The sequence below is a fragment of the Balaenoptera acutorostrata genome, chromosome 1, assembly GCF_949987535.1.
Source record: "Balaenoptera acutorostrata chromosome 1, mBalAcu1.1, whole genome shotgun sequence".
In the NCBI taxonomy this organism is placed as follows: domain Eukaryota; kingdom Metazoa; phylum Chordata; class Mammalia; order Artiodactyla; family Balaenopteridae; genus Balaenoptera; species Balaenoptera acutorostrata.
The window spans coordinates 48632211-48652555 of NC_080064.1; the positions used below are offsets into that span (position 1 = coordinate 48632211).

General features: G+C 44.3%; 1 protein-coding gene across 7 annotated transcripts in view; it reads right to left on the bottom strand.

Annotated features, from left to right (window-relative positions):
* The window catches only part of DAB1 (DAB adaptor protein 1), a 416708-nt gene that overhangs the window by 29336 nt on the left and 367027 nt on the right, over positions 1-20345 (bottom strand). For 6 of the 7 annotated variants that reach the window (XM_028164171.2, XM_057532044.1, XM_057532077.1 and 3 more), the window contains 3 exons: positions 5668-5718; positions 5529-5576; positions 1115-1177 (listed from right to left, as the gene is read on the bottom strand). In XM_028164171.2, the coding sequence (XP_028019972.1) occupies positions 1115-1177; positions 5529-5576; positions 5668-5718 (162 nt within the window). The remainder of the gene's footprint in view (positions 1-1114; positions 1178-5528; positions 5577-5667; positions 5719-20345) is intronic. The other variant, XM_057532070.1, reaches the window with a different exon arrangement.

Below are 20345 nucleotides of genomic sequence, written 5' to 3' on the forward strand. Positions count from 1 at the left end.
CTGTCCAGCTTCCCTGGAGACAGGAGCTGCTGTCCCCTCCTTCACAGCTGCTCTGGGCACCAGGCGTTTGGAGCAGAGCAGCTGTGCCTAGATTCCCTGGCGGCAGCTGTGGGCAGCAGGCTCTCGTGCCATCTGTCCTCAGTGGTGAGGTTACAGCCTTTTCTCCGTGAGGTGCAGCTAGCCAGTGAACCATAGCACCATCCCTGGGTCTGTGCAACTGCGCGGTGCCCGCAGGAGCCGCCCCCTCCCAGCGGCTTCAGCTGGTGCAGCTGTGGCCGCCTGCTCTCCACCCACCTCCGGGGAGTGGGCAGGGGAGGAGCTGGAAGGGCCAGCTTGGCATTTTTCTCTGCAGTGGCTGCAGGGTTGCCTCTGAATGCCTCCAGTTCTCAAAGCACTGGGATTCTATTTTGCTTCGGTTTTCATTCTTTTTTTTTTTTTCCTTTTCATTTTCAAGTGAGGGCTCCCTGCAATCTCTACCCCAGTGCAAGCAATGACTGAGATACCGTGGCTGAAACTAGAGCTGGGAATCCAAAGCTTCATGAGCTCAGAGAAGCCAGCAGGCAGGTGGGAAGGGAGGAGGAAATGAAAAGAAGATGGAGAGGGGAAGAAAAGAAGGAAACGAGAAAAGAGAGAGCAGAAAGGGCCGGGGGAGAAGATGTTTCCTTTACTGGGCTGACCACCTGGCTTCCTTTACTGCGTGGGTTCTGGGTAGGAGGTGACAAATGCCTCATCGGGTCTGCTGTCCTATGGAGTTTCTTGCCCATATTCCCAGCTAGACCATGCGTTCCTTGCAGGTAGTGACCACATCCTGTTCCTGTCTCTCTCCACTGCCCAGCATAACAGCAAGAACCCCAGTGATAGCCTGTAATTGCTGATGCATGGTCTCATTTATTTCTCAAAACAGAGCATGTATCATAATTCCTTTTTAAAATAAAATAGCAGAGGAAATTGAGGTTTAGAATTGCTAGTAAATTTGCCCAAATCACACAGCTTGAAAGAGTCCAAGTTGAAATCCACCAGTAGCCTCTTTTACCCAAAGCCCATATTTTTGTCACCATGCGACTGAAGAAGGAAAGGAAAGAGATGCAGCGCTCTGAGGGAAGTGCATACTTACTGGGGGAGAGGTTATATCAGGAGGGGTGGACATGTCCCCAAAAAGTTCTAACTGGGTCACAGCCTGAAAAGAAAAAAAAAAGATAATGATGTAATCACAAGGGGAATTGATGCCTTTAAAAAAATATGATTTGAGGACATATGTTTCTCTTTTTCATCATGACTATATAAACAATAAACCCAGATGGTCATTATGATACCTCTTGATCCCAAAGACAACATCTCGGATGTAGCCAGAATCAATTATTGCTTCAGTGTGTCCGGCTGTTTATCTGGGCTTAGTCAAGCAGATCTGGGTTTAGCCACCTTGTATAAGCAATAATATACCACTTTTACATATTTACCATCTGATGCCAACGCTGTTTCTCTTCTCCAGGAGACAAAGGAAAGACACAATCTTACCATTTGCTTTTTTTCCTTGAGTGTATCCACATGTACAAAATGCCTTTCATGTATCAAGTATAGCAAGTCACCACTTCATGGCCACTTCTCAGTAAATGCTCCCAATAATACTGACCCTGAGAGGTATGAATCCTCATCCCCATTTTTACAAATGAATAAATTGAGTCTCATAGAGGTCACCTCAAGGTCACCCGGGCCATGACTTGAATTTTCTGCATATAGAGCAGGCAGTCAAATGACAGTCCCCAAAAGAATCCATCTTTAAGATAAAAAATGTAGTTGGAGGAGAAGAAAACATATCATTTAATACCAGGAAGGGCATCAAAAACAGCCCAGTATATATACACTATTAATCATTCCGAGGGGCTCCATCACTGTAGACACTGTATCAACTATATTCCCATCCATCATACGACAGTGTCTGAGCAAGGCCAGCCAGAGCGGTGGGAGAAGCCCTTTAAGACACACTTAGAAATTAATCTGCATACCCTTCCAGCTTCAGAGTCTGCAGGGAGTCTGTGGTCGGCAATCAAATGGCCTGACTTAAAGTATATAATCATGTGTCTTGTGCAAATCTGCCCACTGCAAAAAAAATACTTTCTGCTCGTCTTTGGATTTTAAGTGATAGTTTCTAATTGGGGGAACCTAAAAACACCACCCAATTGAAAGGACAGGGAGAGTCTGCCTGTCTGCCAGGCAGGACCCCTGCCCTCAAAATCTGTTCTAACCAGGCAAGGCAGGATCTCCACGATTCACACAAAGAAAGGAACATTCTCTGTTACTGACAAATGCGTGAGCTCTGGGCCCAGGAAGAGTCCCATCCCCAGGGATGGATTTGAGTTCCCCCACTGCCAACCTCTGCAATTCCTCATGGCCACTTTTCCCTCATCTGGACATTGGAGATAATGTCCAGATAACACCTCCTTTGCAGATTTATTGACAATATTACTAGCAGGATTTTGAAGTTTGGGCAAGCCTGGTGAAAAAGGCACAAAAGATTCTTTTTGCTGAAAGTCAAGCAGCTTAGCCTGGTTATTAACTCACTTTCAACTCTTCCCCTTAAGCTTTCAGATCGAATGAACGGGGCGTGCCACACAACAGGGCCCTATACATATTCACTTCCCTCCCAGCTACATAATATGTTTTTTTCTTTTCGTACACGTCGGACTGTGAGGTGTTAGGCACTGTGCTGGGTGCTCGGAACATAATAATGAGAAATGACAAGTCCCAGCCTGCAGGGAGCTTACAGTCTGGTGGGGACGATCCATAGATATAGATTGTAAAACTTGCTTGTCTTCGGGAAGGCTTCTTTAGCATGTGGACAATAGTTTATATTATTTGGTGAAATGATGTCAATCCTTAGGTAGGCTCTCTCCCAAACCCACAAAAGGCGTAATTCTATTTAATCCATTCAAGGGAAGCTTCTGGGCTTCCTGATCCTTGGAACTCAATGCTTTGCAAATGGCCCACGACTATTTTCAGTGGTAGGAAAATATTAAAATGAAGTTAATAATTAAGTCACACAATTTACATTTCAAATGTGTTGAACTCGTGGCACACTTTCACTCACATCATAAATATAACTTATTGGCTAATTTTCTCCTTAAACACAACTTTTAAAATAACCTTCACTCTTGAGCTGCAGACTTTCCTCCTGCCAGATGACTTCCACTCAAGGATTAAACGAGAAAAAAACACGCAGAGGCATTAAACATAGATTGGTATTTCATTCCATTGGATTTGCTGCTTAAATAGAACCTTGAGTTAATTAAATTTTATAGAAAAAGGGGATTCTTAGGCCATAAAATTAAAAATAATTCTAATAACCATATGTGATTGAGAATCTGGAATAGTATCTATTTTCACAGGCCCTCTCCCCAAGTTAACCCTAGTCGTTTTATTTGTAACTTAATAAGCCATGTTCCATCTGATAATATTGTTGTAATTAATCACTTTAACGGCCTCATGAGAATAAAACTAACCATTCACATTTGTAAAACACTTTATAGTTTATAATGCATTTTCTGATACAGTATGATCATGTTGGACGCTCCCTGAGCCCCGTGAAGTCGGCAGCCCAGGAATCTCTCTCACTCTCTCTAGTTTGCAGATAAGCTATAACAGAGGTCTGGAGGTTAAGTAACTTGCCTCTGATTGGTCAGCTAAAAGAAGCTGGGCTTGACCCACAGACCAGCCAGCATCTTGTTTATCCATTGGTCCCTTTACCAAGCCCTAGTTAGCCTTCCTTCAAGGTAGAAGTCCAGCCCCACAATATTCTCTAACCAGAAGCCAGGGTCCCCACAACTCCTGCCATGACACACATCCATCTGAAGAAGTCATCTCCAAGGTCAGCTCCAGATTCCTCCTTGCCTTCCCATTCCTGGCCCTTTGGATGTCTTCAGGTAGAGACATGGCTGTTGATGGCAGATTCTGCCCCTTCTTTAGGCCCTGGGCGTCCTCCAGGGTAAGCAGAGTGACCCTGGAAGCTGCCAAGGCCAGTGAAGGGGTTGAGGAGGAGCTTGGCTGTTGAGGGGGGAGCCCCTCAGTGTCTCCATCAGGCCTGTCCCCTTCCCCCACAAGCCATCCTTTGATATGAACAAATGATGGTTTTCCAATAACATCTGGAGTGCTGTACAACCTCTTTCAGGATTAGACCCCTGGTCCTTCTTTCAGCTAGCCCACTGCAACTAGACTCCTAGGTCCCTCCTGCAGAGAAGTTCTGAAAGTGCCACTGATGAAGGCAGAGGTATCCTTGACTGACCCCCAAGACATATTCACACAGACCCACTCTTGTTTTGACATCAGGTACTCCTTCGTTCAGGACAAGTATGTAGTCCCTACTGTGCATCAGCTACTGTGCCAAGAGCAGGGAATACAGGGATGAGTAAGGCAAGTTCCTGTTCTGAGTCTCATGAGCTGCCTGTTCTATGGGAAGACAGACCTCTAGACACAATCAGGGCAGCGTTACGGAGGAGAGAAGCACCGGGGCTCACGAAAGGAGGGGCTGCCTCAGGGCCTTTGCACATGTTCCTCCTCTGACCTAGAACACACATTCCCTCCCCCAGTGCCTTTCCCACCCATCCTCCAGGACACAGATTAGAGTACTTTATTTCTTCCTGGGAAGTGTTTCCTAACTCAATTTGTACCCCAAATCCCACTGCCCCAAACAGCTTATGTAAGACTCTTAGAACAGTGGTTGTCAGCCTTGGGTGTACATAAGGGAAAAATATGGATGCCTGGTTCCCACCCCTTGAGGTTCTGAATTAGTTGGTTTGAGGTACAGTCTAGTAACTGAAACTTTAAAAACTCTCAAGGTGATTCTAATTGGCAGCCCAGATTGAGAACCCCTGTCCTAGAGGCTTCCCAAATGCCCTGTACTCAGGGGTGACAACATTCACCGGCCTATGTATTAACCAATCTGAATAAACACTGGCTGCAAACCAGTACACCTATTCCAGGCTATACCGACCAACTAGCAGCCTTGCCTGGTTTTTATCTCCCCAGGTGCACTGAGCACGTCCTGTGTACATGTCTGAATCCCCACTATACTACATTATACTACACTACACTACGCTCCCCTACCCTACCCTTCTCTACTGACCCCACCCTATCCTCTCCTATGCTATGCAATGTCGCACTGTGTTATACTTAGAGCTCCCTGAGAATAGGGGTTGTGTCTTCCTCTCTATTGCATCTCTAGCATCTATCAGAACACCTAGGACACGTCAGGAGATTGAAAAATATTTGTTGAATGAAATGAAGGGGTGTCACGTCCTCTCCGACACACACTCTCTCTCTCTCTCATGCGTGCAAGCGTGCACACACACATACCCGTGCTCCTCCTACTCTTCTCCTTCATCGCGGGGCCCACCAGGAGTCTCCTGTGAACACTAGGATAGGCAGGCACCGGAGCAGAGCAGAGCACCTGCCATTCCTGCAGGCGGGTGAGGATGCATGGAATGGATGAGAATGACCAGAACAACCCTCATTTCACAAGAGCCTGGACGCCTTACCTTTGTTGCCTCAAAAATCTCATCAGAGTCCATCGGCAGGTTTCTGTTCTGTAACCACAAGGCATGACTTATGAGCGTGAAATGAGCGATGGGACAATGACATGAAACAGTTAATCGGGCTGGGCCCTCTCACACTTACAGGGGTCGCCGCTGCAAACCGTTCTTCAAAATCTTCAAACGCACAGCCGTTCTGAAAGTGTAAGGGATGATGAATGAGGATGAAGTGAATGACATACAAATGACATGGATTTATGAGCTTAATGATGACGGTATCTATGGTTTACACTCCCGTGGTCTCAGGAGGTGGGAGCTGTTGCCAACGTACTGGGAAAACTCTAGAATATGCTCCCAGCATATGATAAAACACGGGCCTGACGAGGAAATACAAGCAATGGGGAGTTTGTAAGTTTAAAGTCCATCTTCCTGAAATTACAGACCTGACTCGGCCAGTCTCAACAGTGGAAGCAGATAAGAGCATGATGTTTACCCTTGAGATTTTTGCTTTAAAAAGAAAAAGGGTTATCATGTATTTCAGCCAAACTTAACCCTCGGAGCAGTCTGTGAACAGCAGGTTTTATAAGTGCCTTTGTGTGTGCGGCCTTTTCTGCTTGAAATGCTCTTCTCAGCCTTGCAAGCCCAAAGCTCACCCAATTCCTCAAACCCAGTTGAAAGGCCACCTCTTCCACGAAGCTTTCCTTGGTCCCCTAGGCTGAAAACCATCCTCTGAGAGCAAGAGCGCATCACTTATGCCCACTACACGGTGAACTTCCTGAAGCAGGGACCACGATGCATTTGTTCTTGAATCCCTAGCAGATCACAGGGGATTGGGCTTGAAAATGTATGAACAAATGCACGCTGCGAAGAATAGCTGGCAGTTGACCAAACCTAATTGTTTTGATAATTTTTTATTCTGTTGTTTATAACTGTTGAGAGCTTTGCTAAACCGCTCCATAATATTGCTGCCTAAGTATCCACTTTGTGTGGCCAAGCAGCCTGCACGGGCCTTGAACTGACACAAGCCTCTCCAGTGAGGCAGGCCCTAGATAACAACCCATAGAGTCACAGATAAATGTCAGTTCCTGATATGACCATCCTAACAGCCATTATGATCACACTCTCCCCAGCCTCCCAGGGCCTTCCTTTATGTACCCCTTAGATAAGATTCCTTTGACACTTACCAAAACCCTGCTCTTTTTTTGTTTGAATTGACCAATCCGGCCTCAGGCTAGGAACCCTAATAACGGCAAGTGCCCCAGGTCCTGCCTTGCTCTCTGCCTGCATCCTGCCCTGACCTCCCCTCATGCCCCTTCCTCCAGGAACTGAGAGTAATAAACTTCTCTATTTCAATTCCCTGGTGGTCTTTTGTTGAACTCTGGCTCACCATCCGACAACCCTCCAGGGCTTTACTCAACAAATGTTAATTTAACAAATTCACAACATTAATACATATTAGTATGTATAACATCTCTATATATACACATGTATTTTTTTCTTTTTCCCTCCCTCCCTCCCTCCCTCCCTCCCTCTCTTTCTTTCTTTCTTTCTTTGCTGCGTCGGGTCTTAGTTGCGGCAGGTGGGATCTTCACTGCAGCACGGGCTTCTCTCTAGTTGTGGCGCATAGGTTTTCTCTTCTCTAGTTGTGGTGCGGGGTCCAGAGCGCGTGGGCTCTGTAGTTTGCGGCACTCAGGCTCGCTCATTGCGGCGAGCAAGCTCAGTAGTTGTGGCGCGTGGGCTTAGTTGCAGCATGTGGGATCTTATTTCCCTGACCAGGGATCGAACCCGTGTCCCCAGCATTGGAAGGTGGATTCTTTACCACTGGACCGCCAGGGAAGTCCCTATATACATATATTTTTAATGCCCATGTTTTGGTCTACATTTCCAAGCTAATTACACTTCGGGTGACTTCCAAGCAGTGTAACATTAATATAAATCTGACATATTGACATTAAATTGGAGTTATTATGCTTGAACAGAAATGCGTTGTTTCCAAATTTTGAGGAGAGCTTCCTGTTGGCCATGGAGGAGTGGAGAAACCACCAGCCATGATCACTTTCACTCTGACTGTAGCAAACGTGACTGTACATCACTTAGCCCCAGTTACAGGGTCGCAGAGCAGAGCAGGAAAACCCACATGCCCGTACCTACCACGGCAGAGCCTTCGGGCCAGACACCAGCAAATTCCGTCATCAAACACCTGCTCCCACCAGGCCCTGGCTCGCCAGGAGTCAACAGTGGCCAAGAGAAGAGGAGGAAGGACCACATCAAATAACCACTTAAATAATCATCATCATCATTATTATTATTTGGCCAGAGACAGGGAGACAATATTAGTCTAAGTGATCATCATCATCATCATCATTATTATTATTTGGCCAGAGACAGGGAGACAATATTCGTCTAAGTGATCCTGTAACCTACGGTGTGGCCTGAAAGGTTAAGGCTATGTTGCTGCATCCTTTATAATCTCACACTTCTAAGGATTTATGGCACGGCCCCTACCAACTAGCTCTGGGTCATAACTTTTAATAAAAACATTTTTTAGTGTCCAAAATCTCATTACATCTGTCCAATATAAAAACGCAAATGGCTTCAGAGCATGATGGATGAATTAAATAAATTTGAAAAACAGCCGGTGGGAGAGTCTCATAAAAGCCCCACCATATAATGAAAATGTGTGAGGATAGCCAGCACGAGTGTGAGTCCGTCACTTTGCTGGTGACAGAAGAGGGGGCCTTTGGTGAGGGGTGGGGCTGGGGCGTGAGGAGGCGATTTCCATAAATTCAGACGGAGATGGGTCCGGACGTGAGAGCAAATGCATCTCTCTGGAGTCACGCAAATACGGATTGAATCATGGCTGTGCCCCGTGCTGGCTGTGTGACCCTGGACAAGTCCGTGAGCCCCGGTTTTCTCATCTTCAAAGTGGGGATGATAACGATAACATCATCTCAGGTTTATGGAGAGGGTTAACTGAGATGTGTGTGCAATGTTTTGGCTGGTATTTGGCACATAGAGATGTTTAATAAATCAGAGCTATCATTAAGATCTTCTCATCCTATTTCTTTTGGCTCTGTTTTACAATGCACAGGAACACACTTTTTAATGTTAAGAAACTATTACTATATGATATTTGGAAAAAGATAGAAGAAGAAGAAAAAAACATCTTGCGGGAAGCCCCTCTTTAGAAATCACCCCCACTTGAGAGCATGGACCAGACCCTGTGAAAAAGGATGCCCAATACTTCCTGGCCTTAGTCCTGAACCCCTCAGTCCACTATTGACCCCACCTTCTCCCTCTCCTCTCTTCTGTCTACAGTCTTACCTGAGCATCCTCCCATCTATACCCTTTGTACCTGAAGCTTGTGGTTACCCTCCTGTTTTGATCTTGGCTCAGTCACTTCTTGGAGTTCCTTCCTCCCACCTGGGGTAAACTTCAGTAACACTCAGGGCACTTCAGACAGCCAGTGGGAGACCCCTCCAGCCAGTGCACTTTCTCTCAATTGATTCTCATGGGCAGAACCTGGAACCCATTCCCTAGTCTCCCTGCATCCCCTTCTCCTGCTTTACCCACAAATACTACTAGAGTTTTTGTTCATTTATCTTCAAGTCTTTTTTTCCCCCTTATCAGATATATTTCTTACAGTTACTATCATGGCATGCATGCAGCTTTGTATTCTGCTTTTAAAAATTCAATATGAGGAATCAGACTCCCTGACTTCAGACTACACTACAAAGCTACAGTAATCCAGACAATATGGTACTGGCACAAAAACAGAAATATAGATCAATGGAACAGGATAGAAAGCCCAGAGATAAACCCACACACCTATGGTCAACTAATCTATGACAAAGAAGGCAAGGATATACAATGGAAAAAAGACAGTCTCTTCAATAAGTGGTGCTGGGAAAACTGGACAGTTACATGTAAAAGAATGAAATTAGAACACTCCCTAACACCACACACAAAAATAAACTCAAAATGGATTAAAGACCTAAATGTAAGACAGGACACTATAAAACTCTTAGAGGAAAACATAGGAAGAATACTCTTTGACATAAATCACAGCAAGACCTTTTTTGACCCACTTTCTAGAGTAATGGAAATAAAAACAAAAATAAACAAATGGGACCTAATGAAACTTAAAAGCTTTTGCACACCAAAGGAAACTATAAACAAGATGAAAAGACAACCCTCAGAATGGGAGAAAATATTTGCAAACGAATCAACAGACAAAGAATTAATCTCCAAAATATATAAATAGCTCATGCAGCTCAATATTAAAAAAACAAACAACCCACTCCAAAAATGGGCAAAAGACCTAAATAGACATTTCTCCAAAGAAGACATACAGATGGCCAAGAGGCACATGAAAAGCTGCTCAACATCACTAATTATTAGAGAAATGCAAATCAAAACTACAATGACGTATCTCCTCACACCAGTTAGAATGGGCATCATCAGAAAATCTACAAACAACAAATGCTGGAGAGGGTGTGAAGAAAAGGGAACCCTCTTGCACTTTTGGTGGGAATGTAAATTGATACAGCCACTATGGAGAACGGTATGGAGGGTCCTTCAAAAACTAAAAATAGAATTACAATATGACCCAGCAATCCTACTACTAGGCATATACCCTGAGAAAACCATAGTTCAAAAGACTCATGCACCCCAATGTTCATTGCAGCACTGTTTACAATAGCCAGGTCATGGAAGCAACCTAAATGCCCATCGACAGACAAATGGATAAAGAAGATGTGGTACATATATACAATGGAATATTAGCCATAAAAAGAATGAAATTGGGTCATTTGTAGAGACATGGATGGACCTAGAGACTGTCATACAGAGTGAAGTAAGTCAGAAAGAGAAAAATATATATTGTATATTAAGGCATATATGTGGAATCTAGAAAAATGGCACAGATGAACTGGTTTGCAAGGCAGAAATAGAGACATAGATGTAGAGAACACATGTATGGACACCAAGGGGGTAAAGCGGGGTGGGGAGTGGTGATGGTTGGATGAACTGGGAGATTGGGATTGACATATATACACTAATATGTATAAAATAGATAACTAATAAGAATCTGCTGTATAAAAAAATAAACAAAACCCAATATGACAATCCAATTTACTCACAACTTGAACTTCCAGTGAGGATTTAAAGGAAGAGATTCTCTTGGGTTGTTTTAATACAGTTCTAGCCTGAATCGTCATTAAGACATTGAAATAAAGCTTCCACAGGGAGTTTACTTTCCCATAATGTCTTTGGAGCACTGGGGACACTACTATTGTCCCATAACTGAATAAGCTAACTCTTAAGACCAGACTCATGTTACTCTTGCAGCAAAAGTGAGTGGATGAGATGCGACTTGGTGTGAACACGTTAAAAAGGATGAAAACTTATTTATGGCTGCCAAATAAGAAACCTGCAGTGGTTCTCACCCCTGGCTGCACAATGTAATCCTCTGGGGCAGCTTTTACAAAACTTCGCATGCCTGAGCCCTGCATCTAAGACTTGGATTCTACTGGTCTGGGGTGGGGTCCTGGCATCAGTAGGTTCTAAAAGCTCCCCAGGTGATTCTAACAGGCAGCCAGACTTGTGAATCACTGTGTTGGGGAATGAACTCTCTGTAGGAATAATTAGTGGAAGTCCTACTGGGAAAACTGAAGGCATCTTGATTGATTACATAATTGATTAACTAATTTCTTCAACAAACATTCACTGGGTGCTTTCCACTTGCTGTGTCCTGACTAGGCACTGGAGATAACAAAGATGAATAATGCATGGTCCCTGCTCTCTTGAAGCTCAGAGCAGAGCCAGGATATATAATCATTCTCGCATGGGGGTGGGACATGAGTGGGGCAGGGAGGGCACAAGGCACGGAGATCTCAACTCAGAACCCAAGATGATGCTGCAGAAGAATGAATTCAATTATCCATTTAGAAAGCTCAGGAGGAATGGATTAACTTAAGTGATTTGTAACTGCACCAAGGTGGGTACTATTAACGCACCTAGTGATTCCAGGCATTTGGGCGCAGGTGCTGTTGCCTGGTGAGTGATTTAACAATTAAGACACGTGCTAATGAAGACTAATGCCCTCTGGGGTATCTAGGAGTTTATGCTCTCTCACTGTTAGCCAGGAGTAAATAGCCACTTTCCTACTTCTCTGCAGAGGAAAACAGGAAAAGCTCTGTTTGGTAACTGAAGAACAAAGGGGCGGGGGGGAGTTGAGATGCAGAGCAGAAAATGTGATGTTAATAAATGATTTCTCCCAAGAGCCACACTGTCCAACAGAACTTTCTGTGATGATGAAAAGTTGTACACCTGCCCTTCCAACATGGTAGCCAGTGGCTACACGTAGCTATCGAGCACTTCAAATATGGCTTGTGTGACAAATGAATTGCATTTTAAATTTTATTTAGTTTTAATTGATTTCATTTTAAATAGCCACATGTGACCAGCGGCTACTGTACTGGAGAGCTAAGCTCTAGATAATAGATATTAAACAACAAAACAAAACAAAACAAAAAACTTCAGCTGACTGGGTTCTTTCTAAACACTAGACATATTCCTTCCTTATATAGTCTCTTCTATTCTTTTAAAGAATATCCTACCTTTGCATTGACCAGAAGGGTTGTATGGGACAACTGAATTCTTTGCTATGTCTAGACAGTACCATGAAATCAAATTCAGTTTGCAAAAACAGCAGCCTTCTTCTGAATGTAAGTTTTGTCATTGCCTGGGCTAAGCCAGACCCAGATGTTGGTGGGTTTTTTTTTAAAGGAAGTTAAGATTCCTTTAATGGATTTCAAGTGGACATCCGAGAAACCTCATCATCATTCCAACAGAATGGAATCCCCTTTAAGGCCAAAATGTCCCAGCCTACTGGGATTTGGGGCTCAGTGGTCTTGCTGGCCTCAAGGGCTTGATATAACAGAGGAATTTGTGCTGCTTTGTGGATTTGTCCCTGTAATGACTGAGAAGTTGCCCCTAACTACTCAAAGTTGGGCTGCATTTTAGCAGTTAATTGCCCTCCTCTGCCAGCTACCATTTTAGGAGGGTCCTCAATGTTGTCTGGAAGGCTAGAGGGCGGAGGGAAATGCTTAGATCTTATAATGAAAGTTACATCTTCCCTTGAAGTGCACACAAGTGTAATATATCTGCTAATCCCTGGGACAATGAAATATTTACATCCAACTTCCTAAAATGAAGTTGGTCCTTAAAACAGCCTCCATTTTCCCCATTTTTTTTATTGTGGTAAGAACACGACATGAGATCTATCTTCTTAACACATTTTACAGTGTACAACACAGTATTGTTAACTGTAGGCACAATCTCTAGGACTTAATCTTCTTGCATAACAAACTTTATACCAATTAAATAGCATCTCCCCACCTCCCTCTCCCCCAGCTCCTGGCAACGAACATTCTACTCTCTGCTTCTATGCGTTTGACTACTTTATGGACCTCATAAAAGCAGTATCCTGCAGTATTTGCCTTTCTGTGATTGGCTCATTTCACGCAGCATAATGTCCTCAAGGTTCAGCCAAGTTGTCACATAAGTAAGGATAGACTTCTTTTTCAGGGCTAAATAATATGCCACTGTATGTATATACCACATTTTCTTTATCCATTCAGCCATCAATGGATATTTAGGTTGAAATGGCCTTTGTTAACATGCAAGAAGAGAGTCAGGATGGAGACTGGCGGTAAAAGGAATTTGCTGGTGCTTTATTCAGGGGCATGAGAAAGGTAGACTCCTTGCATGAAGGTGAGGAGGCCAGGTTGACTGGCCTGTGCTAACGTGAATGAACAAGGGCAGCTGTGGCTGAGGACTCTGACTCTGGAGTCTTGAGCTTCCCAACTTTAATCAGGTCAAGAATACCAATGTGCTTGCATTTGAAAACAATGGATGCTTTTAAAGTGAGAAATTTGATGTTTTTAGGAGAGGCAGGGTGGGGAAGTGGGAAGAGGAATATTAGAAACAGCAGCTTTCACAAGACATGGAAGCAAACTAAATGACCATCGACAGAGGAATGTACATATATACAATGGAATATTACTCAGCCATGAAAAGAATGAAATAATGCCATTTGCAGCAACATGGATGGACCTAGAGATTATCATACTAAGTGAAGTAAGCCAGACAGAGAGAGACAAATATCATATGATAACAGTTATATGTGGAATCTAAAAAAATGTAATACAAATGAACTTATTTACAAAACAGAAGCAGACTCACAGACTTTGAAAACAAACTTATGGTTACCAAAGGGGAAACGTAGGGAGGGGGATAAATTAGGAGCTTGGGATTAACATAACACACTACTATATATAAAATAGATAATCGACAAGGGCCTACTGTATAGCACAGGGAACACAATATTCTGTAATAACCTATATGGGAAAAGAATCTGAAAAAGAATGGATATATGTATATGCATAACTGAATCACTTTGCCGTACACCTGAAACTGACACAACATTGTAAATCAACTATACTCCAACAGCGGCTTTCAGTTCAAACTTCTACTTTCATTGGTGTTTCCTCGGATGAATTCCTTCCTCATTCTGAGCCTCAGTTTTCTCCTCAAGAAATAGGAAAAATAATGCTTACAACATGGGCTCACTGAGAAGAAGTGGTGAGAAGGTGGATGTACATGCAAAGAATTAGCACAGCAACTGATGGAGTAAAATTTCTCGAAGGATGTCAGTTCCCTTTCCAAAAGTACAGAAAGGGAAGGAAGGATGGGAGGGAGGAAGGGACGGGGAGGAACAGGGATGGGGAGGAGGGAGGAAGAAGGGATGAGGGAGAGATGGCTGGGAAAGAGACAGAGCGAGAGAGGAAATGAAGAGAGAGATAGGGAGGAAAGAAAGGAAGAAGAAAGGAAAGGAAAGCCATGGGATTATATGCTTGGTAAGTGAGGGTAGGCGGGTTCCAGGCCATGGCAAAAGTTTGGGAAACACTGGTCCAGGGAAGGAACAAAGTCACTTGGAAGAGAAGCTAAACGTGTGACGTGATTTTCATAGGGCAGACATTGGTCACAGCAGGTTTCTGCTCCTGCACCTTTTCCCCAAACTTGAACCCTGGCAAGGCTGGACCGTTCTGAAGTCCATCAGCCCCACTGTTCATTCCATCTACCCCACACCCTTCTCTTCTCCACTGTCTTCCTTACACTTGTTTCAGAACTCAGTGGGCAGCTCTATGTTTTCACACCTGGATTTTCTAAAACACATCCCTTATTTTCTTGAAAATATACCTAAGGATGGGGCTGGAAGTGCAATTTGTAGGCTGCTACCGATTATGCGATAAGATACTAAGATCTAAGTAAGTCTGATCTCAGCAACAGTGATAAAGGGAAGGAGATACTGGTGGTCATGCCCAGGAAATGATGGTGTCCGTGTTGGGGGGGAGGGCAGCGGTGGTGACACCAACGACGGTCATAAGCCGTGATAACCCACCACCCAGTCCCTCCACATCAATTAACTCAGCATCTTCGATAAGACACAGTCCTTGTCCTTACATGGCGTGAGGGAGACAGAGGAGAAAACAGGGAATTATCACATGATTGGTGTCATAAATGAGATGACTCACATGAAGCCTGTAGTATGTAGGGCATAGTTCAAAGTGATGACATGATTCACGCCTGTGGTTACTACTGCTAGTATCCGATCCCATCCTGAGGGGGCAGACATTTTGAGACAGTGGCAAGAATGGTGCTGGGGATTTTGATGGTATCAATACTGTTGTCACGAGGCAGTGATTATAAAGAGAGAGATGATAATCTGGTGAGAGCCCACATGAGGCCAGTGATGGGGATGAAGAAGAAATGCTGAAAACACCAGTCTACCATGGAGCTTCTCTAGAAGCCCTGGGGATGACTTCATGCTCTGATACTCGTGGAAGCTTCCTGGGCTCTTGATCTCAGCTCCAACCCATGACCTCATCCCATAGCTCTGACGTGTGACAAGGAGGATTTTAGAAAGCGGGGGGACCTTCGTTGCTGTGGATCCCTTGTGGGGGAAGGTGCAGGTTGCAAGATAGCTTGGCTACTTTACTGGCTGTTAACAGAATAAACGCACCTGCCCAGGTCTAAACATAACAGCGACAACGAGAAACCAAAGGGGAATGATTTCCCGAAGCTTATAATTATTTGTTTTTCATTCTCTCTTCCTTTACCCCATCTCTTTTTTTAAAAAGATCCATTATTCTAGCTCCACATTAGCAAAACTCAAGGATTTTTCAAAAACTCCTAACAAGATTTGGCGCCAGTTCAGTACTTTGAAAAGGGGTGAATTAGAATCACAGGAAAGTGAAATTGGCTCCTGTCAGCAGGATGACAGGCTCTCAGCACACTCCTGGGGGGGCGGGCAGGGGGGCTCTCAGACAGGCCGTCAGCTCTTTCTCCGCTGCTGTGTCGCTCTTGGAGAGGCTACTCCTGCGGTCCAGATGGCACCCAAACGGGAACAAGAGATATTGGATGGAGTTGAAATCAAGCGAGAGCAGCAGAGGCTCAGGCTGAAGGCAGAGCAAATCAGAGCAAATCACAAATGGAGAGATGTCACAGCAGAGGAAAAAATAGTCATGGAGGGCTCTGCCTGCTGCTCTGACAGCCGTTCCCTGTAAAATGCTTTTCCTTTTCTTCGCTGGAAGAATGCAGATTTTATATCTTAGGCATCTTTTCCTTTTCTTCGCTGGAAGAATGCAGATTTTATATCTTAGGCATTCATTTCCTTACTCCTTCGTTCCTGGATTCAGCTCTCAAGGCACTCATTTCATAATTAATAAACTCTCCTTGAACGCCTACACTGGACCAATATTGTGAGCACCGGGGTGCTGCTCCTTCTCTGAGCCGTAACAGTCAAGTGAGGGAAATGGGAGGATGCCCATTCAGATCAGAGCAAGAGGAGAGTTATGACAGGGGTATCGCACTGAGGATTTTCACAGCGCATGGACCACTTTCACTGCTGCAATGCCATTCACAGGACTGAAGCCAGCTCCACTGCAAATGACCAAAACAAGAATTCTGTTTTCATGCGACTGGAATTTGTCTAGTTTACCCATCTCTTGAATTTTTCTTTATTGTAAAATTAGGGAACTGTCCACCTCACAAGACTGAAGATTTCCCTGTATAAGATTTGAGGTAATAGCTTAATTAGTACAGTGCCTGGCATGTAGTAAGACCTCCATTAGTGGGTCAACGATTCAGTAGAGTATCCTTTCAGAATACTATGATGATTTTATAGACCTATTTGATGGCATTTTTTAAAGTTTTATGAATTGCAGAATTGCAGAGGAGTAAAATTAGAAGAGGCTATAGAGATCTCTAACACAACTCAACCCTATATTTTTTTCAGATGAAGAAACTGAGGCTTTCAAGTTTTTCAAAATCATGATAATGTTAGTGGCCGAGCTGGGATGAAACCCCAAGTTTCCAACTCTTAGTCTAGTTCCTTTACTTCCATCACAATTCCCCTCATGGGTGAACAGACTGAGAGGAGGCAAGAAGAAGTAAGAGCAGAGAAACCCAGCTCACAATTTACAACAAGGAAACTAAGGCCCCAAGGAAAGCTCAGCTTGCTCATATGTAAGACAGCAAGAGAAATGTCTCCTTCACAGAATTCTGAGGATCAAGAGAGGTGATGTTCACCAACAGTCTAGACTTGGAAGGCAGCCTATAAGTTTGAAGTCAGAGGAAAGCTGCGAGAGCATTATCTATACTTGTCTCAGATTGATTATCCAACCTATAAATAGTTTGTAACTTTGTGTCATGATTTCACCTGCCCTCTTAACAGATCTCTCAGTATATTCCTTACCCTCTCAGGCCTTGGTACAAGCTACTCCTTGTGATGGGCTGCCCTTCCCATCCTTGTTCATCAGGAGACCCTGGAGACTTGGGTCTAGTCACCTGTCCCAAGCCTTCCTCTAAGGCCCTCTGGATGGACTAGATGATCCTCCTCTGGGCATCACACATGTCCAGTTATAATGGTTGATTGCTTTCTCTCTTCTCTACTACAGACTATGACCTCGTGACACTAAGTTCCTTGTATGGGAAACTGTATCTTATTCATCTTTGTATTCCTAATGTCTAAATAGCCCAGGGGCTAGCACACAAAAAGAAACTACATTGAACTGACAGATTTTAAAAAACAGAAAGAGTAAATGGATGAACTTGCATATACAAGAGAACAGAAAACTGAACAGAAAGAAACGGTGATAGCACGATTTACAAGGCAGAGGGCATGGTAGTCCTTATGGTGTTTTCAAATGCTCAGCATGTATGTGTGTGCACGTGCGTGTATGCATATGTGTGTGCATGTACACACACACACTCGCTCACTCACAGAGACATGGCATTTGCTATCATAAACTCCAAAAAGGATGTCGCATCCACTGTCATTTGACCTAATGAGACTTTGCAATCAGAGTAAATGGCTCTGGCTCTAATTTCAAAGAAATACGAGGGGGATGTTCCAGAAAAAGTTATAAGAACAGGAATATGCTATTCTTCTAGCTCTTCTAATATCTGGATGGCATTTTCTTCTGGATTCAAGTCTTTCCCATTAGCGAGACCCATCAGCGGCTCGAGCGTGGCAGTCAATCTCCGACGTTCCTCACTACTCGAAGTCCAGCCAATACCTGGCCTAACCATCGTCCCCAGCAAATGATGAAATGACTGTATCCCATACTGTTCAGACTCAAACTTAACAGGTCCAAAGAATTTTTGATCTCCCCAAACCTGTTCTTCCCTTGTCTTCTGATTTCTGTAAAGGCTACCAACTCAGGCTTAGATGCTCAAATCTCCAAGTGTAAAACTTATTCTCCATCCCTCTCTCTCCCACACCCTGACAGCCAATCATTCTTTAGAGAAATTCTGATTCTATCTCTAGGACGTACCCCAACTCTGCCTGCCCCTCTCCTTCTCCTTGGCAGCATTCTCTTTTGCCTGGACTGCTGCTTCTAACACTTTCCCCCTTAAGTTCATCTCCCGCACAGCAGCCAGAGTGATATTTTAAAATTATCAGATCAGGGGCTTCCCTGGTGGCGCAGTGGTTGAGAATCTGCCTGCCAATGCAGGGGACACAGGTTCGAGCCCTGGTCTGGGAAGATCCCACATGCCGCGGAGCAACTGGGCCCGTGAGCCACAGCTACTGAGCCTGCGCGTCTGGAGCCTGTGCCCCGCAACAAGAGAGGCCGCGATGGTGAGAGGCCCGCGCACCGCGATGAAGAGTGGCCCCTGCTCGCCGCAACTAGAGAAAGCCCTCGCACAGAAACGAAGACCCAACACAGCCAAAAATAAATAAATAAATAAATTAATTTAAAAAAAACTTATCAGATCAGGTTCACTGCCCTGATGAAAACCCTCCACCGTCTTCTGTTACACTTGGGATAAAATCCAAACTCCTTACCATTACCTCTACTACTGTCCATGCTCGGCTGCTGCCTCTGAGTCTGAGCTCATCGGCCACCACTCTCCCCTTTCCCACCACACTCTGGCCAACACCAGTCTTCTCCGTGTTCCTGGTGGACCCCTAGAACACTCCTGCCCCAAGGCCTTTGCCCTTGTCTTTCCCTGTCCTGATCCTACTCTCCATCTGGTCGGTTTCTTCTCGTAATTCAGATCTTGGCTCAGGTGTCATGTCCCTAGAGACCTCCTCTGTTTACCTACATGCAGTCACAGCTCCCAGCTCTTGTCACATTTTCCTGTTCGGTTTTGTGCTCTGCGTGTCTGTTTACTTGCTTGTTGGCAGCCTTCTCCCATGAACCATGAGCTGTGCAAGGGACGGGACCTGGTCTGACTTGTATAGCACCTGTGTCTGTGCGTGACATACGATGGACACTAGACCATATTTGTGGAAGGAGGAAGAAAAGAATGCTTGAACAGAAAAATGCATAAGTGACCAGTGGCTAGTTCTAGGAGGTACCTTCCAGTATTGCAGAAACTATAAAATTAAAACAAAAGGGGCACTTTGTGCATACTACTGTAGGGTCAAGGGAACACCACGTTTGTCACTTTGACACCTGTGCTCTGGTCTCTGCCTTCTTTTCCTGTTTGTTCTCTGGTGCTGGACACCCCAACTCTGGAGACAATGGAGCTAGGGCTAGAGGATGGCATATTCAATGAGATCTCATACAGATCCCACAAGCAGAGACCCTCTTTACCTGCATCCTTGCTAAGTCCTATGAAATACCTTTTTAATTTAATCAGTATCTCTGGTTATGTCACAAGTGGTTGAGATCATTATTTCTGGTTTTGCTAGATCCATCAAGTCCCCAAATGTACAAGTTACTCTTGATCCCTCTCTCTCCCACACCCTGACATCCAATCATTCTAAGAAATGCTGATTCTATCTCTAGAACATACCCCAAACAGTCCATTCTGGTCTAAAGAGAAAGGAATGAGCTAAATAGTAATATTAAGACCTCATCCCTTCTTGGCCAAGCAGGGGTCAAGCAGGATGATAATCATAATAGCTGATGCTTAGATGGAAGTTTCTCTGTAGGAACCAGCCACGATTCTAAGGTGCTTTCGTATAATAACTCATTTAATTACCATGACAAATGTACGTGTTATTGCTATCCTCATTTTCAGAGGAGGGAACTGAGGCACAGAAGGGTCAATGAACTTGCCCAAGGTCACAGAGCTAGTAAATGGCAGAGCTAAGATTTTCACCTAAGTGGGTGAGCTTTGAAGTGCATACTCTTAAGAATTATGCTAGGGTGAGGAGAACAAAAGGCGTGAGACAGTGTGTGTTTTACGATGAGGGTGAGAAGTAAGGGTTCTGGAAGGAGCAGCCACAGTAGGTAGTTCAAGTCC